Below are 25,784 nucleotides of genomic sequence, written 5' to 3' on the forward strand. Positions count from 1 at the left end.
TTTAAAAAAACTATTCCAAACTATGCAATTAAAATCAACCAAATTAATAAAACCGCAAACCTTGAAAAGGTGGAAAGCGAAAATGTGAACTCTGACCTTTCTCGGAGAGAGGATCTGTTACCTAACTGTTATCAGTGATAAGGGACGTCCTCCAGGGGGAGGGGGGAGGCAGGAGCAGGAGATGGGAGCAGGATCCGCGCCAGTCGTCGTCCTTTGGTCCTGGAGTCAGGAGCGATGAGTGTCCTGTGTGTGTGTGCGTGTATAGTCGCGCTAGTACATGCTGGGAGAGCCATTACCAACCAGGATGTCGTCCTTCCACCTAGGGACTCTGATAGTGCCGAGTACACCGACCTGCCACAGGTAGGGGTTTAACATTTAAATAAATAAAAATTCCATGAGGACCTGAATAAAAAAATAGATGCTAACGTAACTGTAATAAAAGTGATTCGACTTTTTAGATGACAGCTGGGTTTTCAATAGATGAATCCTGATTTTAAATAAACGGTTTTATTTTAATACATTTAAATAAAATAAATGGGCTACCTGAAACACTTTCAAGTAAACTAGATTTTTTTCTGATTTGTAGGATTTAGTCAAATAGACTGTCAAAATATACTACCTGTCTTCCTATAGTACAGACACTTAATATTGATAAAAAAAATAAATAGACATTAAAAAACCCTTAGATCACGGAAACATTGGTTTTGTATTTTATACTGTAACCTGAAGTAGAACTTTTAAATAGACCGTTTAAAAAATTCTAGCACTCACGTGATCTTGATTATTAAAAATTTTAAGAATGTTTAAATTCCTGAAGTACTGTCAAATAGTCCTGATTTTTTAAATTTTAAATAAACGGTCAAGTAAATGTAGTACTTGTATGTGATGATTGTTCAACTTTTACGGTTGAATGTGAAAACTGTCTTGTTACCTAGGTTAAAATATTTATTTTGCCTAAAAGCTGTTACAAGATCATGGAATCACACAACCACTTGGGTATTGAATTTAAAATATAAGTCTTTATAATATGTAGTGTTGTAAAGTGAGACTGTTTTTGAATTAGATCACTAGCATTTTAAACATAAGCTTTAAATACCAATAATATAATTAAGTCATCCCATTTTTTCGTACAATGACAACTGGAGTTTTTAATTTTAAATAGAATGTTAAAAACCAGTATTACTTTTAAGACCATTTTTCCATTAGTTGACCACTGGGGATTTTTAAAATTTAAATATAAGGTTAAAATGTCTGTAGTAGTATCAAGTGATCGTGTTCTTCAGTTATCCAACCAAGTTTTTAAAATATATTTTGAATAAATGCTTATAATACCATGTAGTTCTGTCAAATTATAACATTTTTTTATGTGAATAATGTTTTTTTATGTATTTTTTATAATCGGACGTGATGTTGTCGTCAAGTTTATGACTCATGGCTCTTTAATTTACAGATACAGCGCGTGATCCAAATTAACCATTTTGACATTTTGTTTTAATTATAGTTTGTAGTAAAATCTACATAAATAGAATAAATACAGGTCAAGCAGGCCAATAAAGGGATACAAAGTCGTATTCTATGTATTTGTGTATGATACGAAAAAAATACAAGCGAATAATATCATACACAATACACATGGTACACACATTTTAACCACAAGGCATTGTTCCATTATAATCTAGTTTTTAAAACAAGTAAATTGAAAATAAAAAATAAATAAACTAAATGTTAGCTGTCTTTAAAATAAAAATAATAGATACAAAATAAATAAGTGAAGCCCAAGTTCTTAAACTGTTTGTAATATGCCTACAAATACAGAAATATAATGTTAAAGTGGTGTATCATAAATCTAGTTATCATTTACTTATTAATCAATATAAATTCATATATATTACTGGATATAATTAATTCATCATAAATGTAAGTACAATTTTAGAAGTATCCTCACTAACATCAGGAGGACGATTTATTTAAAAACAAAAATCCCTAGAATCGTATTAATAGTCAACAAATAGAATCTACATTAAAGCAATACTTAGGGTTTCGAAATTTAAATAATTCTGTAAAACTATTAAAGTAATACGAAACCCAGTAGATTTAAACAGATGAACATAAACTATTAATTTAGAGTACCACTTTTTATTCTGTTTAATGAAGTTTAGGATTAATTACTAATTCGAAGTCGAAATTGCTGTCAGAATTTGTAGACTTCTTTGGCGGCTTGTCCTTGCACCGATTAACACGAGAGCATATGATAATGGCAGCCGATTATGAGACATAACATTAATGGAAGCACTGGCTCAGTAAATGGCCCACTCTGGTTAACGCGCTTTCTTTGTAAATGGCCAACAAAACAAATTTACAACCATTAGCAGATGAGGACAGAAACTGTGTACATTGCTTGTAAGATACTATGACAATATCCAAATTTAAAATTTTAACACACATTAATTGTCTACATTTGTATTGTTTTATTAAATCTTAGTGTGAAAATAATTGGGACTTTCCTTGTTTCTGTTATAATTAATTTCACGATTCCGGTTAAAATAAACTGATATAAATCTCTTAGGTCATGTTTTGTAAAAAAAATTAATATTTTTGGTTATTAACTGATCAGAACCCTATAGAATATCTTAAAACTAAAAAATTTTAAATAATTTCAATCAAATATGCTTGTACTTATACTGACTAGAATGTAAATGAAACTATTCTACCTTAGATGGAATAGTTTATGTAAGCATATGGATTTTTTAGAATTATAAGATAGTTTAGACTTCACTATTGCAGTACCAACATTGTCTACTAATGTTGCCAACATCCTCATCAATATACATATTTTGTATTTCAGAAAAAAACCTAGTTTAATGTTGAAAGGTTAAATAAATAATCAGCAGGCTACCAGTAGGATTCTTAGAAAATTCTAAATGAAAGTCAAAACATTTCGTAATTAATTGGACCCAAATATCCTTTGTTTATCTTTGTGCTTGTAATAAATTATCCTGACTAAAAATCCAGCCGATCCAATTCGGTAACAAAGCTGTCATATAATTCGTTTTCTCATCATTCCCTCATGTTCACCCTTTGTATGTCAGCGTCATATTTATGTAATCCACTAAAAAAATGACGGCTAAATGCAACAACACTCCAATACAATTTGAGGTACTAATCACATCCTTCTCAAGAAAATTAACTATCTCCATCACGCGGCCATCACAATAATTAACATCAATTAATGACAAGCATCTCAAGCCTCATCACCATTAATCGTTCATAATTAACCGTCAGATCCATCACTTAACATTGAACTTGTAGCAATCGTTGAACCCCGTCTTGCGGAAGCACAATTAATGTTTTCTCCCAGTTTGGTCAGAGTATTCGGAAGAATGGTTCATTAGGATCCTTTCCCTCCACACCACCATTTGGCTCAATGGCACCCCATTAGGCATTCGCCATTACCATTACTTTCCTTTGTTTAATTAATGGCCCATGTCTGTGTGTTTGGAGGGGGTTATGAGTATAGAGTTTGGACTTTTACTTTTGGCTGGAGTTAGACTTATTTTATTTGGAGGGTTTTCATAATTTTAAATATCCTGACTTTACAGTAGGCCTACAACAATGGAACTATGAAAATACAGTGATAAATTTATAAGTGCTTCAAACTATAGATCCTTGTTCGCTTCTCTAATTTCGATTAAATCAAATTTTTCGTGATTTATCGACGAATTGTCGTAATTATTTTGACCTTAATTTGATCAAAACTGGCATTATTATAGTTTGATTCGCTTATTATGGTTAACACTATTATGTGTTCACTTGCTCTGATTGATTACACGGTAATGTGAAATATTTCTTTCTGCACGATATCGGTCTAAATAATATTTTTTTATGTTTAAGATAATAGGTTTAAATCAATGAGGAGTCAATTAATAGTAACTCGTACAAACTAAGGACTATGAAAAGCTTGATAAAGAGTTAAAATGTAGTTTTCCAACCGAGAGAGCGATAATTTATTACAATCCAAAGCCCAAACACCAGAGTAAGGATTACATTTTCGTTTTCCTGATTAGAGAAATTTCATAACTCTTGTAATAAAATCTGCATCACCAGAGAAAGGACGGAAGTTGAGGATGAACCGCGGAACTTACAAACCACAACCACGGAACTTACAAACCACAACCACAGAACGGCGTGTGGTTGTAATTAAACCTGCTGACGGTTTGAATTTAATTATTTTGAAAAGAGTTGTAAGTTAGAGGTACCATTTATAAAATAACAAACAATTTTCTTTTGAAATGCAGTTAAAATTAAGTTAAAAGGTAAACAAACGTATTATTAGATGATTAAAAAACTCCTATGGAACTACACCGCTGAAAAGGGATTTTGTTTTTTTAAACAAAAGGCTCATTTTAGAAGTCACCACTTTTATTAATTGCTTATTCCTATCCCACAAAATAGTTAAACACTTTTGCCACAACATTAACATACTATTTGCTGTATGGAAATATTTAATCCATACATTATTTTAACATCAACAATGAAAATTCGTATCTATTAAAATGAAACGTGAACTGTGGAAAATTATTTTAAAAAAGAAAGCAGTGCAGAAATTAACGAGTTAGCACTAGAATGGTTGTGACAGATCCTGTATTGTAGACTTGACCGTGGCATTAACCTCCCAGGATGAGGCTAGGCTCATCATTGTTATACAAGACAAGACATCCTTGACCGTGACCAAGGATATAAGGAGCTCAGCAGGACCTCTGTCTTTCTGTCTGTCTGTGAAATGAGTCAGTCACCTTTACATCTCACGATGTTTTTCGTTTCTTCTCAATTTCTTAATTTCACGCTGCGATTTTCAAATAGAATTCTCGTGTCTTAGCGTAACATTGCATTGAAAGCTTGGACGTTAAAATTTACGTAACTATTCTTTTTCTGTAGAAGGTCGTTAAAAAGTAGTTAAAGGAAGGAAACGATACTGAAAATTAAAGACTAGAATTTTGTCCTATCTAACCTATGTTTAGTAATTATCATGGATAACCTATCGTTTATTAATTTCCCAAGGGTTTACACCAGTTTACAAAAATGGATACAATGTTAATAAGATGGCTAAATTCATACAACAGTAAAAGTGGTAACAGTAAGATTATAATAGAATTAATAAAAATTAACAAGTTTTAAAGCAAATAGATACTATCAATCATCAATCATCAATCATTACATTTTTACATTTTTTTCAATCATGGATAACTTTTTTAAATATTCCAGTAAGCGTAACACCGATTCTTTAAACATGTTGTATTTAGCCTATAAAATGCTTTTAGTAACTTAACAAAGGGTATCTCCTTGACTCGAGTCCAAGTCATAAAAAAATTAGTGAGGGTGTAAAGACAGTCTTAACCCATGTTTGAAGACTATTGGTGAACATTTTTCTTTCGTCATCACACCGAATTTTTGCTAATTCACAGAGCAAGAATTGTTTTATATAAGGAAAAAACGTTATGTACTACTAGTTTTTGATTTATTACTGTCAGTGTACTGACAATAATTATCAGTTAGGAAACCGGTTACAATACTGTATATGCACAGCTAAAATAATTACAACGATTAACTACAATCGATAACTGGAATCTGCATCTAACTAACGTATTTTCGATAAATAATATTTTTTACAATAGAAGTTTACAAGTGAGATACATTTAGAGCTAATGTTCTTGACTATAACTAAATCCTTTTTACCTCAGCGACAAAAATAACTTTTTACCCCCCCTAAATGACGTATTGAAACCCATCATTATCGCTAGATTATGACGATAATTATTTTTCCACAGCATTCTCACTTACGTCACAACGACCGAGATAGTAACGAGGTCCGCATCTTGTACCGTCGTTGTCGTTGTCGTTACAATAACGTCCACGGGTCATAACACAAACGACCAACGTCCAGTTACTGCTAATGTCAACTGCTGCAGTTACCCAACAACGACCGAGTCATTGTGTTGAATTATTCAGAACAGTGAATGGGCTAACGTAGAGTGAATGAATGGATAATGAAGTGGAATTCGGTGTAGGTAATCTGGAATAACAGGGGTATAAATATTACGTTTACTTACCTATTAATTTCTCATGATTTTCGATCCAATAAGGTATTGGATTCCCTTTACTAGCTTTGTCCTCTACGCCTGTGTATCTCCTTCATCAAAGCCTTCATGTGTTTATTTGGATACTTTATCCCTGCAAGTCTTCTTACGCGTTTAGGGAGTCCATTTGGGTTGTCGTTCAATATTTATTTCCCATAGCTTTATTCTCTCTCCTCATTATATGTCTTGACAAAACTTTTGTCTATTTTTCAACAACACGTCTGTTGTTTAAATAGCTTTGTAACGTCAAATTATTCTGACCTTGTTTAGTCAGAACATCTCTTTACCTGGAACATTGAGGGAATAGGATCAGAGTAAACTGTTAAAAAGATACTTTCAGCTCACTTAAATCAGGGGTCGTGCATTAATTGCGCCCACGAGTTCCTTAATTGCGCCAATCCCTCAAAGGGTCCCCAAAAAATGTTCCTTAGTTGCGCCCAAGTCCACTCTTGTAGGGGTGAGTTGCCGACAGAAGGAATGTCCTTGTTTACATCCCATCCTAACCTATCCTAACCTAACCTAACCCAATCTAACCTAACCTACTCAATTATACAGTTAAAGAGGGCCGCCACTTGGTGCAGTCAATGAACGTATCGGGTGGCTCCCTGGAGTAGTTGGCGCAATTCAGGAATACCCGACTACCTGACTCAGGTCACTGGGCGCAATTAATGCCCGCCCAAATCGAGAATCTGGGAGAATTGAAAATACATTTTTTGTGTCAAACAATTTGGAATAATCTCAAATATTAGGTTGCAGACACGCTGGGGAATAACAATATACGAGTAGTAACAAAGAATAACCTATTGAGTAATTGATCTAAGATTACATTTTTATACAACAGTACCACATCAATATATTTCTTGTAGATCCTACTTCTTGGTGCATTATGACTTCTATCCTTCTAGATCATATGCAACACCTCTCAAACAGTTAGCTAATGTTGTAGCGAAGCTCGGTCCCCATGTTTCAAAACCCACCTAGTGTACGTATGTGCACACCTCGAGTTTTCTCATGGTAACCACAAGCAAATAGCGCGGATCTCCCACAGAAGCCGAGTAAACCAATTTTGATAACCGCTCTTTCTCAATCCTGCACGCTTTCGACCGTTTCCCACCTCGGTCCCTCACTCCTCGAGTCCCGTCCTCGGTCCCGTAATGGTCATCTGATCACAGATCCTCACGAAACCGGCGCTATTTTCGGTTACACTTTCCTGACTGTCGTAACCATTTTTTAGATTAGTTTTGGAAAGTTTAATTTAGTTTGTTGGTTTAATGAAAAATGCGGTGGGCGATATGTTGGCGGTGGGAAGTGTATTAAAGTCGCAAAATTATAGTTTGGTTACGTATAATGTCAGTTATAGATTATTTATACGGTAATCGGGTTTCGACTAAAACAGGATAAAAAGCACACTATCGTTGAACCCATTCATCTATTCATCAATTTTCTAGTTTGTAAATTATTATTTTGAAACGCAATCAACATGAGAAGGACAAATAGCACAATCACCACGACATAATTATACCTATCTGATCACATATTCTTACTTTCGATATGCGTTATGTAACTGAAGATGTAGCGTGAAGCGTTACGATGTTATTATGTTTATATAACACATCAGTAACGCATGATGCCTCGTGAATAACTATGGTGATTGGGAGTAAACAAAGGTATAAAACACAATAGGCAGAGTGTGAGCAAACTCAACATTGTTAGCTTTGGTTTCATCCAAAAGTTTCTTCAACGATCACGTGATACTTTGAGATGAACTGTAAAAATTATAAAACTAAAATTTAGGATTCCTCACTACACCCATCTCCTCGTTCATTTGGTCATGAACCACTAGTGATATAGATAAAATAATCGGATGGATAGGCATAACCTACATTCTTATGTATACAATCAATACCTTTTCTCATTTTAATATACGTGCCCAAACTCATAAGCTAAGCGAAGTAAAAATGACGCTGCAATTGCACACAACAAGCCAGCTGTCACATTGTTGACGTCATCGCCGCTAACGTGTGCTCATTGTTGCCGCCAAATCTTCAGATCTCCCGCCTGAAGCGACTGCCCGCGATATGCATATTGGACTATTCGTCTGATGATATCTGGTCAGTCACGCCTTAGACGCGATCTGGGCCAAACATTCGTCCATCGTATTAGTAAATTACCCAAGGAAAGTAGGGAAAGGCCCTCCTCGCCTTCAAATCACTTTCTCGTGCAATTTTGAAAACGACACTTGCCTAGGTGTGTTTGTATAGAGGTCAACCGGACAGTGAGTGTAACCGGTTGGATTGCGTTGGTTATGTAAGTATCATTTAACTCAAGTACTGAGGGGTTTAATAACTAATTATAGTAATTATAAATGGTGTAGGTATCGTTCCAACATAAATTGTGTGAAATAGTGGTACTAATAACAGAAAGCGGGAAAGGGGTTGGGTGAAGAACGGACAATTCATGTTACATAAAGTTCTATTATAACTTCTGTAACGTTTATTGTTCATCAATACATTTTCCTAAGGTAGTCAATAACCTGTTTACAACATTTCAGTCTTGTTACAGAACAAATTAAGTTTATTAAAACATAATTCCTTCCTAGTACATTTTCGTAAATGTAATGATTTTTGTAGTTTTGGCTTGCATTTTGAAACTTCCACTATTGTAAATAAATATTTCAAAAATATTCAAATTTGTTAAGTATTGAACTAATGCAAAAAATTACGATATTATGTAAAAATCCATGAGGGAAAAGATAGCTTTAGGGTGCTTTCTGTGGACAACTATAAATAGTACAGCCATGTTCTAAATGTCAATTTCGGGCTTTCGAAAACCGGAATGTATTTCATTCAAAAACAAATACATCCAAAAATTCTATAGTATTCTAAGGACACTCTGAATGCACTTAGTAAAATAAAATAAATATTGCAACATACAGCCAGAGGGATTGGTTCAATACAACAACTCCTATTAGTCCACAACACGTAATCCTATCCTTATCCATTAATCATAACGAACCACCATCTACAACCGGGAATGCAGCATCCAGGAAATACCTCACTAACTATCCTGATAAGTAGATACCTGTTGCTAACCGCACCTCTGAAGTTATAATAAACTCGAGACACCTCTTGTCTTAGCAGAGACGAAGCGGAAGCTTGCAAACAAACAGCCCAACTGTGAAAGTGTTGCCGTCTTTTCGTGAGCCACAGAAACTAATCGCAAATTGAAACCCGACATGTTCTCTTCTTCCTTCCGGGCCAGCGGAGAAAGGAACAAGGGCCATGTGGGATCCGATTGTTGATCAGCTGATCGTTGATTGTTGACAGGTGTTTGCATATCAGCTGACATGTGAGAAAATTTACATATATTTAGTGAAAATAGTGTTGCTATTCTCTCCTAGAAAGTTGTAAAATGTTTTTAATTTTTAAAATTATAGTTTGTTCAGCTCTTATTTATTTTTTATGTGTATCATAAATATACAAAGAGCTCGTATGTTTATTTTTGTTTAAATGAGCATGTGCCAATTATAAGTCCAAGACGTGGTTCCTCCTGACTCATTGCATGACGTTACGCGATTTCTTTATCCTAGGTTAATTAATTGAATAGGTTGTTTAACAAGAATTACCTGACAGATCCACACGCACGTGGAAAACCGAATCAATTGCTTTCCATTTCTGGTATTTTCAAAGAGAAGACCACCATGTTAAATTATCCTTTATGCTAATTATGAAGTTAGCTTATGCTAGGTTTATGTGCACGTGTACGTTTAGGTTAGTTACGTACAGTGTATACATGCATACTGTTTTCCTATATTTTTTGTATATCATTATTGTACCCAATACTTTTCCAATACATTCATGTGAGGCTGGTTAGGTTACCTATTCATTTGCACTGGGAAAATGTTAATACTTTAGTGAAGACCCTGTTCTTGATAAGATCCTCACTTGCTCAACCAACAATTTGGATAAGATTAGTTACTAAACGATAAGATCAAAAGTATGTAAATACAAACTTATATTAAAACATTCAGAAACGGCTCCTAAATATGCAATAAGACGTCATAGCTTCCACAGTGAGTTGATTGTCAGCCATAGTTGTATGTCTTACAACCGTGACGTCTTCTGGGTACCAATTAGAGAGAGAGAGGGAGAGAGATGGCAGTCGGCGAGTCTTCCAAGTTGAAGCGACTGAGGAGCAGTGAACTTGTCATGGTCACTTTCCTTTGACCTTCACAGACTGAGATTGATGTTGTAGCTTTACGTTCAACGTTTATGTTGATTACGTGATGGCTTCCGAGCCGTACTTGTTGATTACATGATGGTCTACATGTTGTAAATATGATGACTGTGATGGCCATAATATAGGAGAAACCCGAACAGTGGAGTTACGAGTTTTATGAGGATTTGACGCTGGAATATGTGATCGGATTTTTAAGCTGATTAGAATGTTTGTTCGTAAATATGTGAGTTGTATGCACCTTACCCACCTGGTGATGTTTGTATAGGGATTACTCACTCTAGGAGTTTCAACCCCAGGTTTGCACGGCAGGAATAGGACAAACTCCTGCTTTCATTTTGAGGATGTGTACTAAACCATCAGATTTAGCGTAGCTCACTTCTAAACAAAGGAGCTTCATGAAGGTAAACTTCAAAACAAACGATCCCTAAAACAATCCCTATGATCACAGATGTTTCCAATAGTTCTCCATGTAGTATTGAATTTACTAAGAACAAAAATACGGTTATTCCGTAGTACACGCGATACACAACTGAACAGAAACCTCCTTTATGATGCAATAAAAGTAGCAAAAGCTTTTCCGAAATTAATTGCAACCTAATCAATCTAATTTAACCTATAAAGCTAAATCAACATTTTACATGATTCGAAAACCCTTTTTAGTAGAACGATTACGAGAGGCGTTTTTGTGTTTTTTTTTTCATGTACAGTAAAAGAAACTTCCTCGGATATAAGTAGTATACACAAACAAAGAAAGATGAACTAAAACATCCCATGAACCAATGGTAATTTCTCTAAGAACATTATAAAGACCTCCAAAGGTCAATAGATTGAACCTTTCCCCGATTAATCTTGCGCATTTCACGCCTCATATTTCCAGCTGCGAAAGACATGTAAATTGTACTCAAACTCGTGAATCTACGGGTGAAAGTAAAACCAAGGTGTAAATCTTATTCTCGATCTAGAATGCACGAACTCTTCATTACAGATTCAGTATTGGAGAATTTAAAACCCAAAAGAAATGCAAACTGTTGCATTCAAGTGCAGTATATGATCGCCGTATCACTGTTGACATGATGTCGCAAGTATGTGTCTTAAAAAAAAAAAAAAAAAAAAAAACATCTCAACCTCCTCCAACCATAGAAAGAGACGTAAGCTACCTATTAAAAGTAGGAAAAATATTGTCAAGACACTTTTTAACAATGTGTTGGTTTTTTTGCAGTTGGTAAACATGTTGTCAATCTACAGTAGCTATTGGTAAATAAATTTAGGGTTGTGCAATGTGTAATAATTTATTTTACAAGTTCTGTGCCTACATTTTAGGTTATGGATAAATTAGTTAATAAGCAACATACACACCATTGCACGTATTTATAAAACTAATCTAACTACGCAATTTCTTAAACCTGCAATTGCAGAATTGCTCATGACATGGCAGTCGGACGTTTTCAATGCTCATCCACATCTAAATAGTGCCAAAGTCTAGTTCCATTTCTACTTTCCCTTCTGACCTTACAAATCTTGATAGTATTAATGCGTAGATGTAGCAATGGTCCTACAACTTCTCCCTGACGCATTCGTGATCTGTAAGTTGGGTTGGCTCTGCTTCAGAAATCGTTTAAGCTTTCTCCAAGCCTTAAGGTGGAACTGCATCTCTTACTGCTGCTTTCTAATTGGGTTTTTAATAACCCCAATGAACTATGACGATAATTGAATCTAAATTAGAATTGTGGAAAATAAAACACCCTGAGTTAGTGGATATGTTAGTCGTTATCAAGCACACTTAGAATTTGTTGCAAGGGTTGGGTAGATTCTGTCAAAATCTATGTGTACACTATTAATGTTTTTGAGGGTCACTTTGGAAAGGTCTATCCAACATGATGTAGAATATTTGGCTGCAATTGTTCAAACTTAGAATTTAGTCACCTTAAAAAAATACTCTTTAATAATTTACGCATTAAATCACAATGATTATAGTTTTTTTAAAGGTGTCAAGGCTGTTCAATTCGAAATGTATTTGAAATTTGATATCAGATTTCATCACGAGTGAAGACCGTTAATTGTAAAAAAAAACTCAAGCCTGCAGATTCTCAACCATTCTATTTAGCCTACGTTTGAAAGCCTGTTTATATGATTTGAAATGGAAAATCCATCCTGGGCGTAAAAGACATTCCAATAATCTTTTGAGAGTCCTTGCGATAATTTTGAGTTCCAGAATGAAGATATGCTCTACATAAACAAAACAAAAAATTCATTGGACAAAACATTTGTTTTGTTAAGATATAACATGCCCACAAAATAATTTCGTATTTAAATCTATCAAGGAAGAAGGCTGTAATAAATGACACACCCTTTTTCGCGATTCTGGCAGAAACTCAGAAAGCGAAAGTCCTCCTAGTTCGATGGCGCCACATACACGAGTCCCACACGCGCGCCGGCGGGAATGAAAGTGAGGTTATGTTCGGTCAGCTGTTCACACTAATCTAGTGACAGACAGTCAGCATGACTCCCTCGTTACGCCAAACTATACTGTAACTAATACCGCTGAGCGCTGATCATCATCTGTTAGATAATTTTGTACGAGACTGACTTGAGAAGCATTCATTGATTTTCTGTACATATTTGAGGTCATTTTGTGGTAAAGATATTGTTGTATGATCGGTTCGTAGTAAAATATATATTTCATAGTATCATCATAGATGAAGTACTATATTACTTCATCCATGGTATCATTTACTTATTTTGATAGTAGTATTACTTTATACCTTTTGAATGTAAAACTTTTGCCTATAATGAATCTCAAATATAATTTGGAAACCAATTCCGCATAAACATCAATTAAATATCTTCCAAACATGTGTGGATTAAATTTTAATTCTAATATGATTTATCATCTATTGTATCTTTTGTAAAAAGCAACACTGTACAGAAATCTTTACTATTTACACACAATTTTGAACTACACGATACGTCTGCATGTAATCTTCAATAATAATATCGTAAAGGAAAGTAAGTTATAAGTACTGAAACAAACAATATTGTCTCTATTATAAAAACAATAGTAATTATTCAGTAACTATTTTAAATGCTTTCTTCCGCTCACGAAGACATTAGAGTCACGATTGGGAAGTTCCCGTGTTAAATTATATTCAGTGAATTACGTAACAAAGGATCCTCTACCTTTACTAGGCCCGCGGTGCCGCTACAATGCACCTTCCTCTATGGCAGTTAATTCTTATTATAGTATCTTCCTCTATGGGAGTTATGCAATGCTAGGAACATCCCCATGCCGGAACATCTGCATTCAGCATTGACATTGGATGGTGTTCGGCGAAAGTGGTCCTTATTTACTGATGTCGTTTACTTGCAAATACTAGGAACCTGTTTTTGAAACAGGAGTGACGGACAGGTTGTGGCAAATGTTTGGATACTTTTATGACTGTTTTATGAATTTAAAGACAATTTTACGTTTAAGGAAATGCCACTAGAATGACAAGTTAAGAAAACAAAATTCTTTCATGCATTTTGAACCTAGGATATTTTTTTAGACTGGCTTTAGAATGACGTAGGCCTTTATTATTTGCTGAAAATTTACTTATTATTTCTATCATCCAATTTTTGGTAAAGGGAAGTTAGTTTTAAGTTTACTTTGAATATTTCAGATAGACTTTACATCCTATTGTTAATCTGAAGCCGGTTTTTAGGCGTTTTTTGTTGGTTACAGTTGTGTACTCTAAAATCAATTAAATATCAATTTCATACTTAGAAGATTTTACAATATGTGCTCTACAATTCCTACCTAAAACTGGAGACGTAACTGGGGTTCCCAAGGATTATGATGAGTTAAAATAGTTTGTAACATAGCAAGAAAAAATAGTTAACAATAAAACAACGTCTTTGTCAACCGGTCAAAGCTACCCTTAAAATTGTCATCAGCGTAGGTATTATAGAGTAAGACAAAATATCGAAATGTGTTTATTCTATGATTCAAGTGTAATTACACTATAAGCAATGTTTATTACGCAAATCAGCTGATTCATTTACTAACGCCAAAGAATAAAACCATAAAACCAAACTGACTTGACTGTTGGTACTATTTATCCAACTACTATATGTTAATCTTAATCTTTCAAACTAAATTACCGTTTTTTAGATGCACGATTTCACTATTAAAAACTTATTATTATTTAAAAAATCTAAAATAACTTTTAGAATTTGTATGTCCAAGCATCGTTAGATACAGTATCAGGAGCCATTTCTATGTAGAACAGCCACCAGCTGTTTTAATAATCGATCACGTGCAAGGGAAAGTAGTCTATGATAATGGAATATCTGCTAATGGACCAACTTCACTAACAAACCGACATAAATCCAAATGAAAGTGCTATCAATTGTAGATGCCCCTATCTCAGTCCTTGAGAAATAGCCTTGCGACAGGTCCTATAATCGCCTCTGGTCCTATCTTTCTCTTTTTAGAGACATTTAGATTTCGCGGAAGATAAAACCCAAATTAGGCACCGAAGGGTTTTTAACACTCGGGACGAATTATGTATTCAAATTTTCGGTTTTACATCTCAATTTAATATTCACGCTCCTCCAAATCATTTAGATGTTTTTATTCGTTGAGTTGAAAGCGTGAAGCATTGAACATGAGTACCATGTTTTGCGAATGGCGATTTCTGAAAACAAGTACATTAAAAGTTCGCTTTCTAAAAATTTTACATGCATCGTGCGCCTACGAAACGGCCACCTTTGGGCAAAAGTAAGAAATTCAAATTTGTATTCCCATCGACAGTATTACGTTTACGAAAAATTGTGGGATGTTTTACCTGTGTTAGATACTTCTTTCTCAGGGCAAAGCAATATTTCTGCAACATTTTTAAAAATAAGCTAAATATCTGTACTATAAGAAAGTCTCTAGTGGAAGTAAAGGATTTAAAATTGAAATGTTTTTAATTATTTTTTTTAAGAATCTTAACACAATAATAATGTTGTGGAATACTCTTCTCGGAAAATAGAAATACTGATGATAATGAGAGTAATTAGGTTAATAGGAATTATAGTCGTATGTTTAAATAATAAAAAAAAAACTAAACAAATTAAAATCCCTGATCTTAATAAAAACTAACTGTTTCTATTTGTTAAATAAATATTGTAAAAATTTAAGAATTAATTATATTGAGTTGAAGTTCGTGGGTTTTCACTTAACTGCAGAACAAATCTAACTAAAGGGAATAGGTATTCATTTTTCCATTTAACTTAACTCCAATCTACTTAATGCTTAGTTAAACTAATAACTATGTTTAACACCACTCACATGTAATAAATCCATGTTTATTACATATTAGTTTATACGGTATTAGAATCATACGGTGCCTGCACACTAAGGAGTTTCTTTCAAGGCGATGGAGGAGTATTGGAGTAATAAAGGAGAAAATAGCTATGATACTGATCGATCAATAATCCAATGCTGAAACTATATTCTAAATTGATTAATTCTTCAATCTTTTAAATACAAAGTGAGAACTGATCACTTACTACCCAGAAACCTACGTAATTTAACAACAATATTCGTCAAACAAATTTCAGCGAAAGTTAGCACACAATACCCATCGATAGTTAAAGGAAACCGTACACACACGTTCACTTTGCACATTGACATGTAACAGACAGACAAAAGTGTTGCATAAATATAACAAGTGAGGCAGTCCGCACAGGATCTGACGTAAGACCATAAGAGAATGGCGTTAGAGTTGCGACAAAACATTTATTACTGGTTATGTAAAGACTGCATCTTGCGATTATTTTACAACACCAGGTCATCTGTAGCGAGAAGATGGCATCGTATGACCCGGTTAAACTGGTTCCCTCGCAAGCTTAATGTTTCGCAATAAACTGTATTTTAGCACCTCGTGTTTTTACACAATGTTTTCGTGTTTGGAAACGAAACACTATTAGGTTTTTTGTTTATTGTATTATCATTGATGCAACGAAAAACTGCATATCGAAAGTGCAAGGCACAACAATGGATCATTCACACTTATGGTTCGAGAGTGGTTGTAGAAAAAACACAGGAGAGTAGTCTGGAAGCGTTTTGATGGGTCAATACTGGACCCAGGGCAGGACTCAGCTGGGGTCGTTGGGTTTTTAACTGGTTATAAGAAACAGCTTAATACAGCTTAGATAACTAAGTAAAAAAACTTAAATCAGCTGAAATCCTAGCTGATCTTAATCAGTAACAAAGTTACACAAAAAATCTTCCAAACTCATGCTTTGTTTGTACTTATTTAAATACACCCAGTAGCGTACCCATCTTGGTAAAAAGGTAAGAACAATAGTGAGTATATGCATATCCAGTAATCAAATCTGTCAGGTAAATAAAGTTGAACATCCTGCTCAAAACTGTATCAATCCCTCTCGCAACTAGGACAAAATATACTCAGAATCACTTATAAACCAACCACTAGATTACAACTGACACTCTTCAAAGAAATTACCAATATTATACCTCAAAATAGACACTGTTGTTTATTACACACCAAATATAGTATTCGCGGTCGGTTAATTCAATAGCAGGTTCCTCTATGGTAGTGGCGGGAAAGCACAGCGACCTTGAGCCTATAATCAGCTGACGGAGAAATGTAGTTCGTGACAAATTACTGTTATCAAGTGCCTCGGAGCTCTTCACTGGAATATTGGAATCGGGAACAGAGAAGCCGAAAATTCAGTAGCGTTTGATATTGGAACGCCGGATTTAATTGTTTCGGTACTGTTAAACTCAAGTAAATCCATCTATTGAATCTGCATCTTATCGTATTGTGAAGTATTTTGTACGTACCAAACACCAATAATAACAACATCGTTCGTTGTTGTTTTTTTTCAGTTTGAATACGTGGGTTGTTTTGTGTGTATTATACACATTTAGGCTTAAATTTGCCAATGGGTCTGGCTAGGTGGCTGAGTAGTTATATTACTCACTTAACAGTCAAAAGGTTGCGGGATCGATCCTGAGAAAAGTCAGCAACTTTTGGTGGTTCGAAACTGGACCCAGCTGTTCCTGACCATTGGGCTTTAAATGGGGGTCCTGGCTGACCTGGCCAATGAATCAGCTGATATTAGTCAGTTAACAAAGCTACACAGATCTCACAACATTCTACACTCATATTTAGGATAAAATATGCACTTAGGTGGCGTGGTGACGGGGGGTACATTGAGATGGGGATCTCAATAATAATAACAATGATGTAAACTAAAATAATTTGTATTATTTTGATAAATAAGAGAGGTATTATTTTTAGAAGCATTTTCTATTGTAAGCTCTCTGGTTAGAATACAAAATTAGCCTATTAAAATACAGTTTTATTTTGATAAACACTTATAAATTCGGCGAAGTAAAAAGAATAACAAAATACAAATTAAACCGCTTTACGGGCATATGTAAATGAACGTATACACATCTAACTGACTTTCTCTCATAAGGATGACAAATCTATAAAGGTTTAATGCAACTAATTCAAAAACTAAATCATGTTTAAGCTGTTTGTTTTTCTAAATTCTTTTCTAAAACATTGTTTCAGCTTTTCTGGCCTTATTGTTATTGTTATGAAAATTTATACCTGGAAAGTTATATTTTCCTGGTAAATATGTTTAAAACTATTTCAGAAAAGGTCTTCAAGAAGAAATATAATTATTTACAATTAATTGACAGAGTGTTCATGTTAAATATATTTTGAAATGTATTGATTATCATGGCAGGATTGAATTCACAACCAACGTTTACTATGTACTGTAGTCATTTATATTTTCTCTTTCATCAATGCTGTCTCCCTATTCCAAAACATCCACACAACACAACCCAACACACACGTGAAGCAAGTACCGTTAACCTCCCAGTGAATGTCCATACTTTCGCCGACTTGTATTTCAATCACAACTCATTTCCCTCTAAAATGACTGCCTCACGACAGTTCCCTCCATTTCTTCCTACCGCTCTGCCAGACCACCAGGGAACAATATTACACCCGCAGGTCTTATATTGGCCTTTTACTGCTTCAGCTATGATTATGTCTTCCTAGATTGCCTCCGTGCAGTTTTGCTGTTATTACGTATTGTTTGGTTTTTACAGTATTTATGGATTCGAGGGTTATTTCAGTTTAACCACGACCATCTTTAACTATCTATCAAATTACTTATACAGTACGTAGTAACTCTATATAATGTTGTCTAACCAGTCATTCTTGAGTTGCAATGTTGTTTAAAGGGAAAGTAGAAGGGGAAATATTAGATAAGTGTTGTAGGAATAATGAAGTAATTTACTGTAAGTATTATATTAGTACAGTAGTAGCTTCCAAGAGGGACAAAGTGGTGTTTTACCGGTTTCTCATAGGGGTGATTTCTTTTTTACTTGGTTTAAAAAGGGGTTGTTCAGTATTGTACCAGCTCCCTAAAGGAGTTTTTTTATCAGCTTTCAAGAGGTGCTATGTAGTATTTAATCAACCTTTAAATGAGGTTAAGAAGTGTAATACCATATGTTTAAGTATGTAGTGTTTTGTCAGCTGCCAAAAGAAGCTCTTACTATTTTTCAGATATTCAGGTGCTGCAGCATGGCCTGTTTTTCCAATGGGGCCTTGCTTTAACTCTATCTTTGGCTATTATGGTCAATAATTACTACACTCATAATTTGGGTTTAATTTACTCACCTAGGTTGCCTCCCCATCTCAATTGATAATAATGATATTAGGCCTAATTATAAAATTTTCTTAGTGTTTTACCTGATCCTAAAGGGTATTTTGTATTAGTATCAGCTTTAAAGAGACATTATGCAAAAGAAAGCCAATCAGAAACATCAAACCCTTCTCGTTTCCCACCAACCGGTTACCATAAACTGCAATGTTCGAGATACAAACAAACCATTCGGCTGAGAGATGACCATTTGAGCACGTTATACATGCTAATGGCGAGAAACAACCATTAGATACCTGTTTGTGGTTTCTCTGTCTCCAGCTACGCGTCGGTAATTGAGATGTCATGACCTGGATCCAGTTCAGGAGCTGGTTTTTGTTTCTGGTTTCATCCGCAGTGTGTTATTTCACATTTATGCTAATGAATGTAAAAAGTTAAATTATCACCTCCATTTACAATGGTGATCTGTCTGCTATTAAATAAAAGCGGTGTGTTCGGTTTGTATCTTGCTTTACTGGTTTTCAAAGTTATGGATTTTATTTTCTTGGAAACTAAATCCAGGTTTTTTAATTCAAGAGTTACGGTAAACTCGGAAAGTTTAAGTCTAATTTTTTAAGGGTCAATAGCTATATTGAAAAGGTGTATGTAAATAGGAATTCCCATAGGAAGTTACATTTTGTGGGGCTGCTTTAAGGAAGCCTTATATTGTTAATATATTGGTGGTAGAGAAATCAAACTCCATTTAATTTTAATATACCATTCTATTCACTGCTTAAACGTGCTAATAAGTGGCATTTAGTGTATTGAAACTTTACTAAAATTCTCTCTTAGAGAGTAAAATGACCAATCCCGAATAAAATTGTATCATCCAATGTACCTACAACTTAATACTTTAATACCTTATGATACTTTTCATTGAAATGGTGACCGTACAAAGTAGGTATTTTAAGCCAAGTATGAATGGAGATGAGTGTAGGACGAGTGGCGTGATCTTGTAGTCTTGTTAGTGACTAGGCCAACATATTCCTTAGACACAGCTGTTAATTAATAGCCCATACAGCCAAAGGCAACTAAGGCACCTACAGTTTATAGTGGAATCCGAACCTCATTCTTTCCTTGGTATTAGGGGGGCCTAACGAATTGGTCTAATTATCAAGATAGTACTGCGGATTTTAGTGTTACTAACTAGTGCGGATGAATCTAATAGTATTAATAACAATAGCATAAATCTATAAATTTCTCAATTTTTTTTAAATTTTCAACAAACTCTTTCTACATTCACAGATTAGGCTACTATAACTCGAATTCACTATGAGAACTTCAGAAACAACAAATTCAACCGCTCAACAGAAGTAACCATTCAAGACAAATGCCACCTTGGTAACAGACACGTTAAGTTTTTTTACCTCATAGAAAAAGCTAATACGTTCTAAAGTTCCCACGTTGACTTTGTCCGGGGATTTTACGGGCTTGTGTAACGCTGTAGTACAAAGCCGGGTAAGAGCGTGGTGGATGTTTAGAATTCTGCGACAAAGGCAGATGAGGAGAGGCGGTGTTTTGTGTGATGTCCTCACAGCTGATGGAGAGGTCACGTAGTCTATCACGTAGTCAGGTCACGTAGCTCACCTGGGAGTCACGTTCAAGCCACGCGACTCAAACGGCACGCGTTACAGGAACTCAATATTTGGGTTCCTAAAGTTCTGTGACGTGCAAGATCGCTGTGATTGAGATAGAAATGCCACGTGTGTGGTTTAGATGGACGACGAGTGGAGGATGAGTTTAATAGATAGATGGGATGATATATTTGATTGTTACAGACTTAAGTCAGCTGTTTTTAACCTGGGTCTTTGATAAAAAAAGATAAAGAACAGCTGGGTTCGGTTGCCACCAAAAGCTAATGACTATTCAAATTTGAGCCAATGATCCTTAGGTGAATCTAAACCCATTTAGCTAACCAGTTATCTATTCGATATTACCGTGGAAAAATCCAAACTATATATCAATATCATTATTCATTGGGACTGGCACGGGGACGCCTCCTAGATGCGTATTTTACCCCAAATATGAGTGAAGTATGCGTGTAGACTGGAGTGAGATGATCTGTGTAGCTTTGTCACTGACTAAGATCAGCTGTTTCATTAGCCAGGATCATTTATTTAAAGCCCAATGATCAGAAACAGCTGGGTCCAGGTTGGAACCATGAAAAAGCTACTTACTTTACAGGATCGATCTGGCAACCTATTGATTGTTAGGTGAACACTATAACCACTCGGCTACCCAGCTAGTTTAGAAGTATAATGTTCGTCCAAAACTTACTCCAGAACAATTATTCCCGTTGCGTTGAAGATAATTAGCTCAGACTCTGCTTACATAAACAATATGAAGAGACTGAAGGGTTATACCTTTTTACTGTGCTATCTCATACTTTTTTGTGCCTAAATTAAAATTGAGATTTAAGATTTTTGCATTTCTAGCCCATTACATCATATACTAATTTGCCCTTAACTGACCATAAAACCACATAGTTTGATGTTGATGCTTGTTAGGAATGCACTAAACCTCTTAAAATGCTATTAAATCTCTTGATAGTCGTTCTGGATTCGGAGCAACAGGTCGGAGTAGATTCTATTTTTTTATCTTCTGATTGGGATTTACTGGAAGAAAAAACATAGTTATTATATATTGGCTGTTAGTGACGTGTATAGTGAGAAGAGATCCCATATCCAGATGATGCTTTTACGAGTGGTGTAATTTGATTACTGTATTAGCTATCAGGATAAGAACAAACTGTCTTTAGAGTTCGAGCAAACGACAAATTTTATTTTAATACTGTAGCCTTGAGTTTTGAAAAGAATACGTTAATTTATTTAACACAATTCAATCGTCCAGTTTCTTCAATTAATAATTTTAAAATGCCGATGAAGTGCGCATATTAGAAACAAATTAGATTAGAATTCATTCATACTACTGGAACGTCAGTTATTAATAAATAATATAATGTTACCTTCTAACGTTCCAAAATGGTGTAGTCATACGACGCGTTTCGTCAACACAGTGACATCATCAGGTGATCCGCTATCGCTTCGTCTTGAACATGAACACAAAACAGTCATAACACATATCACGAACACACAATTACTACATTTAAGGACCGATCGGTATTGTCGTCGCTGTGGCCACAACTCGTGGCAGTCGTCGCCCAGAATTAATCATGTGCGTACGCGAGTTGTGGCCACAGCGACGACAATACCGATCGGTCCTTAAATGTAGTAATTATGTGTTCGTGATATGTGTTATGACTGTTTTGTGTTAATGTTCAAGACGAAGCGATAGCGGATCACCTGATGATGTCACTGTGTTGACGAAACGCGTCGTATGACTAAACCAATTTGGAACGTTAGAAGGTAACATTATATTATTTATTAACAAATTAGAACCTTTTTTAAATGATGTTTTATTGAACTCACTGGTATGGATCATAAACGATAAGATATGGTGTTTGAGGTATCAACTTTTACGATTCAATATTTTCATGAGGCAATAGAAAGAACGTTATGACTAGACAACGCTTTCACTCGGGAGGTTAAAGGTGTTAGCTCTAAATAATTGGAACTACCAAACAACAAAAGAAGTTCTCACGGCGTTATAAAATAAAATATAGCTTTAAGAGGCACTTTTCTCATGAGTGTAGTCAATCAAAAACACTACTATTACATTTAACTACAAAACTGTTAGTCTTGTTGTCAAATTCATAAATCAATTAATTAAAAAAAACATTCGTTTTAACATCACGGGCGAGCATTATATGCGCCAACTACTCCAGGGAGCCACCCGATACGTTCATTGACTGTCCCAAGTGGTGACCCTCTTTGAATAAATAATTAAGTGGATTAGGTGAGGTTAGGTTAGTTTAGGTTAGGTTAGGTTAGGATGACACGTAAACTAGCTCAACCCTTCCTGTCTTGGGCTTAGCGCAACTAAGGAACATTTTTCGGGACCCTTTGAGGGCTTGGTGCAGTTAAGGAACTCTGTGACGCAAAATGCATGACCGTGATCACTCTACCAACTCATCAACTCCTTACATTCCTCGCATCTTTCACCACGCAAAGCCATCTCTGACAACCTTGAAGAAAGCGCTTCCAAAGTCAAGGTTTGTCACAATGATATCAATCGGAGGCGTGCGTGCAATTATAGCATTGTGCAAGCGACGTACAATAACTACGCTCGTCTCTGTGTCGCCGATAACGTGGCTTTCTCTGCAATTTACTGTCAAGACAGCTTCCGGTAGAAGAGTCGATTGTGCAAGAGAAGAAGTGGCGATTACAGAAGCTTTGTTGCAGTAAGTGGACTTAGCATCCTTCAGGGAAAACTTGGAGTTCCTCTTCCTGGGAGGAAAGTTGAGGGTGAAAAGATGTTGGAAAATGCCTCTGCTATTGCACATGATGTTAGATACATACACTCAGGGTCTTAGAGTTTAACATAGGTGATGCTTTTGAGGTTTATCTTAAAGATGAATGAATGAATGAATGAAAACGTTTTTATTGAGCTAGCTTTATTCAAAGTCAGTTCGTTGTGTTTCAATACAACTGTTGCCAAAACACTAAACTACAGATGGTGGCCATTACACTGAATCTACGGCAGTAGTTTTGCATTTTATATTTTAGGAAGTTCTGAAAATGGGTAGGAATAATAGAGGTTAAGGTCATGTTTAAGGCCAATGCAAACTAGACTAATAGAAGAATACCAGAGTTAAGTGGAAGAAATAAATATAAGCTTCGTGGTGTTAAAGATTAGTAGTTAGCAGGCACTCGAGTCAGACGAAGATATAGTAGTTATTCAATAGTCACATTCTCATTGAGGCTAATTCCCATTTTCAACCTTTCGGTATTGAAATCTAATAAGAAATTTAATCGTGCATCTGTTAGAATACTCTAAATATTAAACCAAAGATTACACCATTAGAATTCAACAACAAATTAGTTGTAATAGCTGTATCGTTAGTTTTAAAAGTCTGTATAAAATACATAGGAACAGTCCACGCAAAAAAATCTTATCGAAAACAATCCACAGAACCACAAAATACAGCCTCGGTATAAAACAATATTGCGTGAAAACAATCATAGTTAGAAAGTCTCCCACAACGAATTTCCACGGCAAACGTCGCATTAGGCGAAACGGGCGAAACATGGCATTAATTCAAATTACAGAGCAATTCCCGTCATCTTCAGCAAACAGGAAGATGGATCTTCACAAATAATCCTAATCAGTAACATTCTCTCATTCAACCTGTCATTTGTAAATTCTTCCTTGCGTAACTTCACTTTCGTCCCGGGATGACCTTGACTTCTGACCCTTCTTCCTCAAGACTGAAGAGGTCGAGAAGCTCTCTCTGTGCAGAAAGTGGACCTGCTACTTTTACCTCAGATGTGATGTAAGGATTGCAAGGGTCAAAGGGTCGAGCATGTGTGGAGTGACCAATGGTCATGCAGGGCCATTGTATGATAATGGGAGATATCAAGACTTCGACTAGAGATACAGGAAATTCCCCATTCTGCTGTTGCTGTAGACTGATACTGCTAATCTGGGGTCGTGGAACAATTGTGGGCTGACTGCATGTAACTGAATAATCAATCAGTACAACGTATAATCTGGTTTCTGTATTAGCATATGCTCTGTTGAATTGGAAGAATTTCAATGACCTTACTCAATGAAGATATAGTACCTTCATGCTACTATAGTTAGACATTACAGTAGTATGTCAAATTTCCCCTGGGGGTGTTTAATTTCAATGCATCTAGGGCTAAAGTAGTCATTTATCAAATCCAAGGGAATGTATGGTTTTCATAAAAGATATTTTGTATCTGTGTCACAAGAAGTTTTTTTTATTGTAGAAATGTAAAGCGAAACAGTGAAATACTAATGGCTCAAATAACATTTGTGGATGACCGTGTTTTCTTTATTAAAGTATTTTTTTTTTTTTTTTTAATAATATAAAGTAGTACCTAAATCAAACATCGTCATTGGCTACTTACAAGACATTTTACCGTTGAATAGTAAATAAGATGCTTTCTTCTTATTTTTTTAAGTCCACATCTATTTTTATTCACACCTTGAACTATAAACAGCGTTGGTCATCATTTATCTTCGATCACCTTTGTTAAGCCTTTGTACGGAGACTCCTCGGTTGTAATAACTCCTAGTTAGGAGCCGCTATCAGAGTGACTACACGGATCTACTGCTACCTAATCAGCTGATTAGATGATTGGCGGATCAGCTGACCAGGGGCGGGAATGGCGCGAGACGGGCGGGGAAAGCGCGGGAAGGTCACCAGACTCGGCAGTGTGGGAGAAACCAACAATGCAGGGAAAGTGGAGAGAGGAAACACGCTAGGAAATGTCCTCAGCTATCAGAATCAAACAGTTTAACACTTGACGAGGATGAGAAGATGAAGGATTCAGTATTATGAGAATCTCCTGACTAATCGTGTATTTCACTCTTGATGAAATGCCATTCGTGAATATCTCGTCTCAAGGGGATCATTTGTTAATCATTTGTTTCATAGAATTTCGACGCTTTAAAAAATATATCTCATAACTTCAACCTTTCTTTAACACATAAGTCTTCACCCCAATTTAAGTTGACATTATAAGCTTCGGGTAGAGAGAATTCTCCATATTATAAACATAGAATTCCTTTCAGTATTCCTATGACCATGTAGTTTGATTTGTTTTA

The 25,784-nt window shown here is 35.3% G+C and overlaps 1 protein-coding gene across 2 annotated transcripts in view; it reads left to right on the plus strand.

The window, feature by feature from the left end:
* The first annotated feature begins 213 nt into the window (after positions 1 to 213).
* LOC129001299 (uncharacterized) overlaps positions 214 to 25,784 on the plus strand; it is a 47,264-nt gene continuing 21,693 nt past the window's right edge. For both annotated transcript variants that reach the window (XM_054428550.1, XM_054428551.1), the window contains exon 1: positions 214 to 360. In XM_054428550.1, the coding sequence (XP_054284525.1) occupies positions 235 to 360 (126 nt within the window). In that variant the 5' untranslated portion in view covers positions 214 to 234. The remainder of the gene's footprint in view (positions 361 to 25,784) is intronic.

Source organism: Macrosteles quadrilineatus, unplaced genomic scaffold (assembly GCF_028750875.1).
Source record: "Macrosteles quadrilineatus isolate MER2022 unplaced genomic scaffold, UCM_ALF_1.0 Scaffold_8__2_contigs__length_117827958, whole genome shotgun sequence".
Classification (NCBI taxonomy): domain Eukaryota; kingdom Metazoa; phylum Arthropoda; class Insecta; order Hemiptera; family Cicadellidae; genus Macrosteles; species Macrosteles quadrilineatus.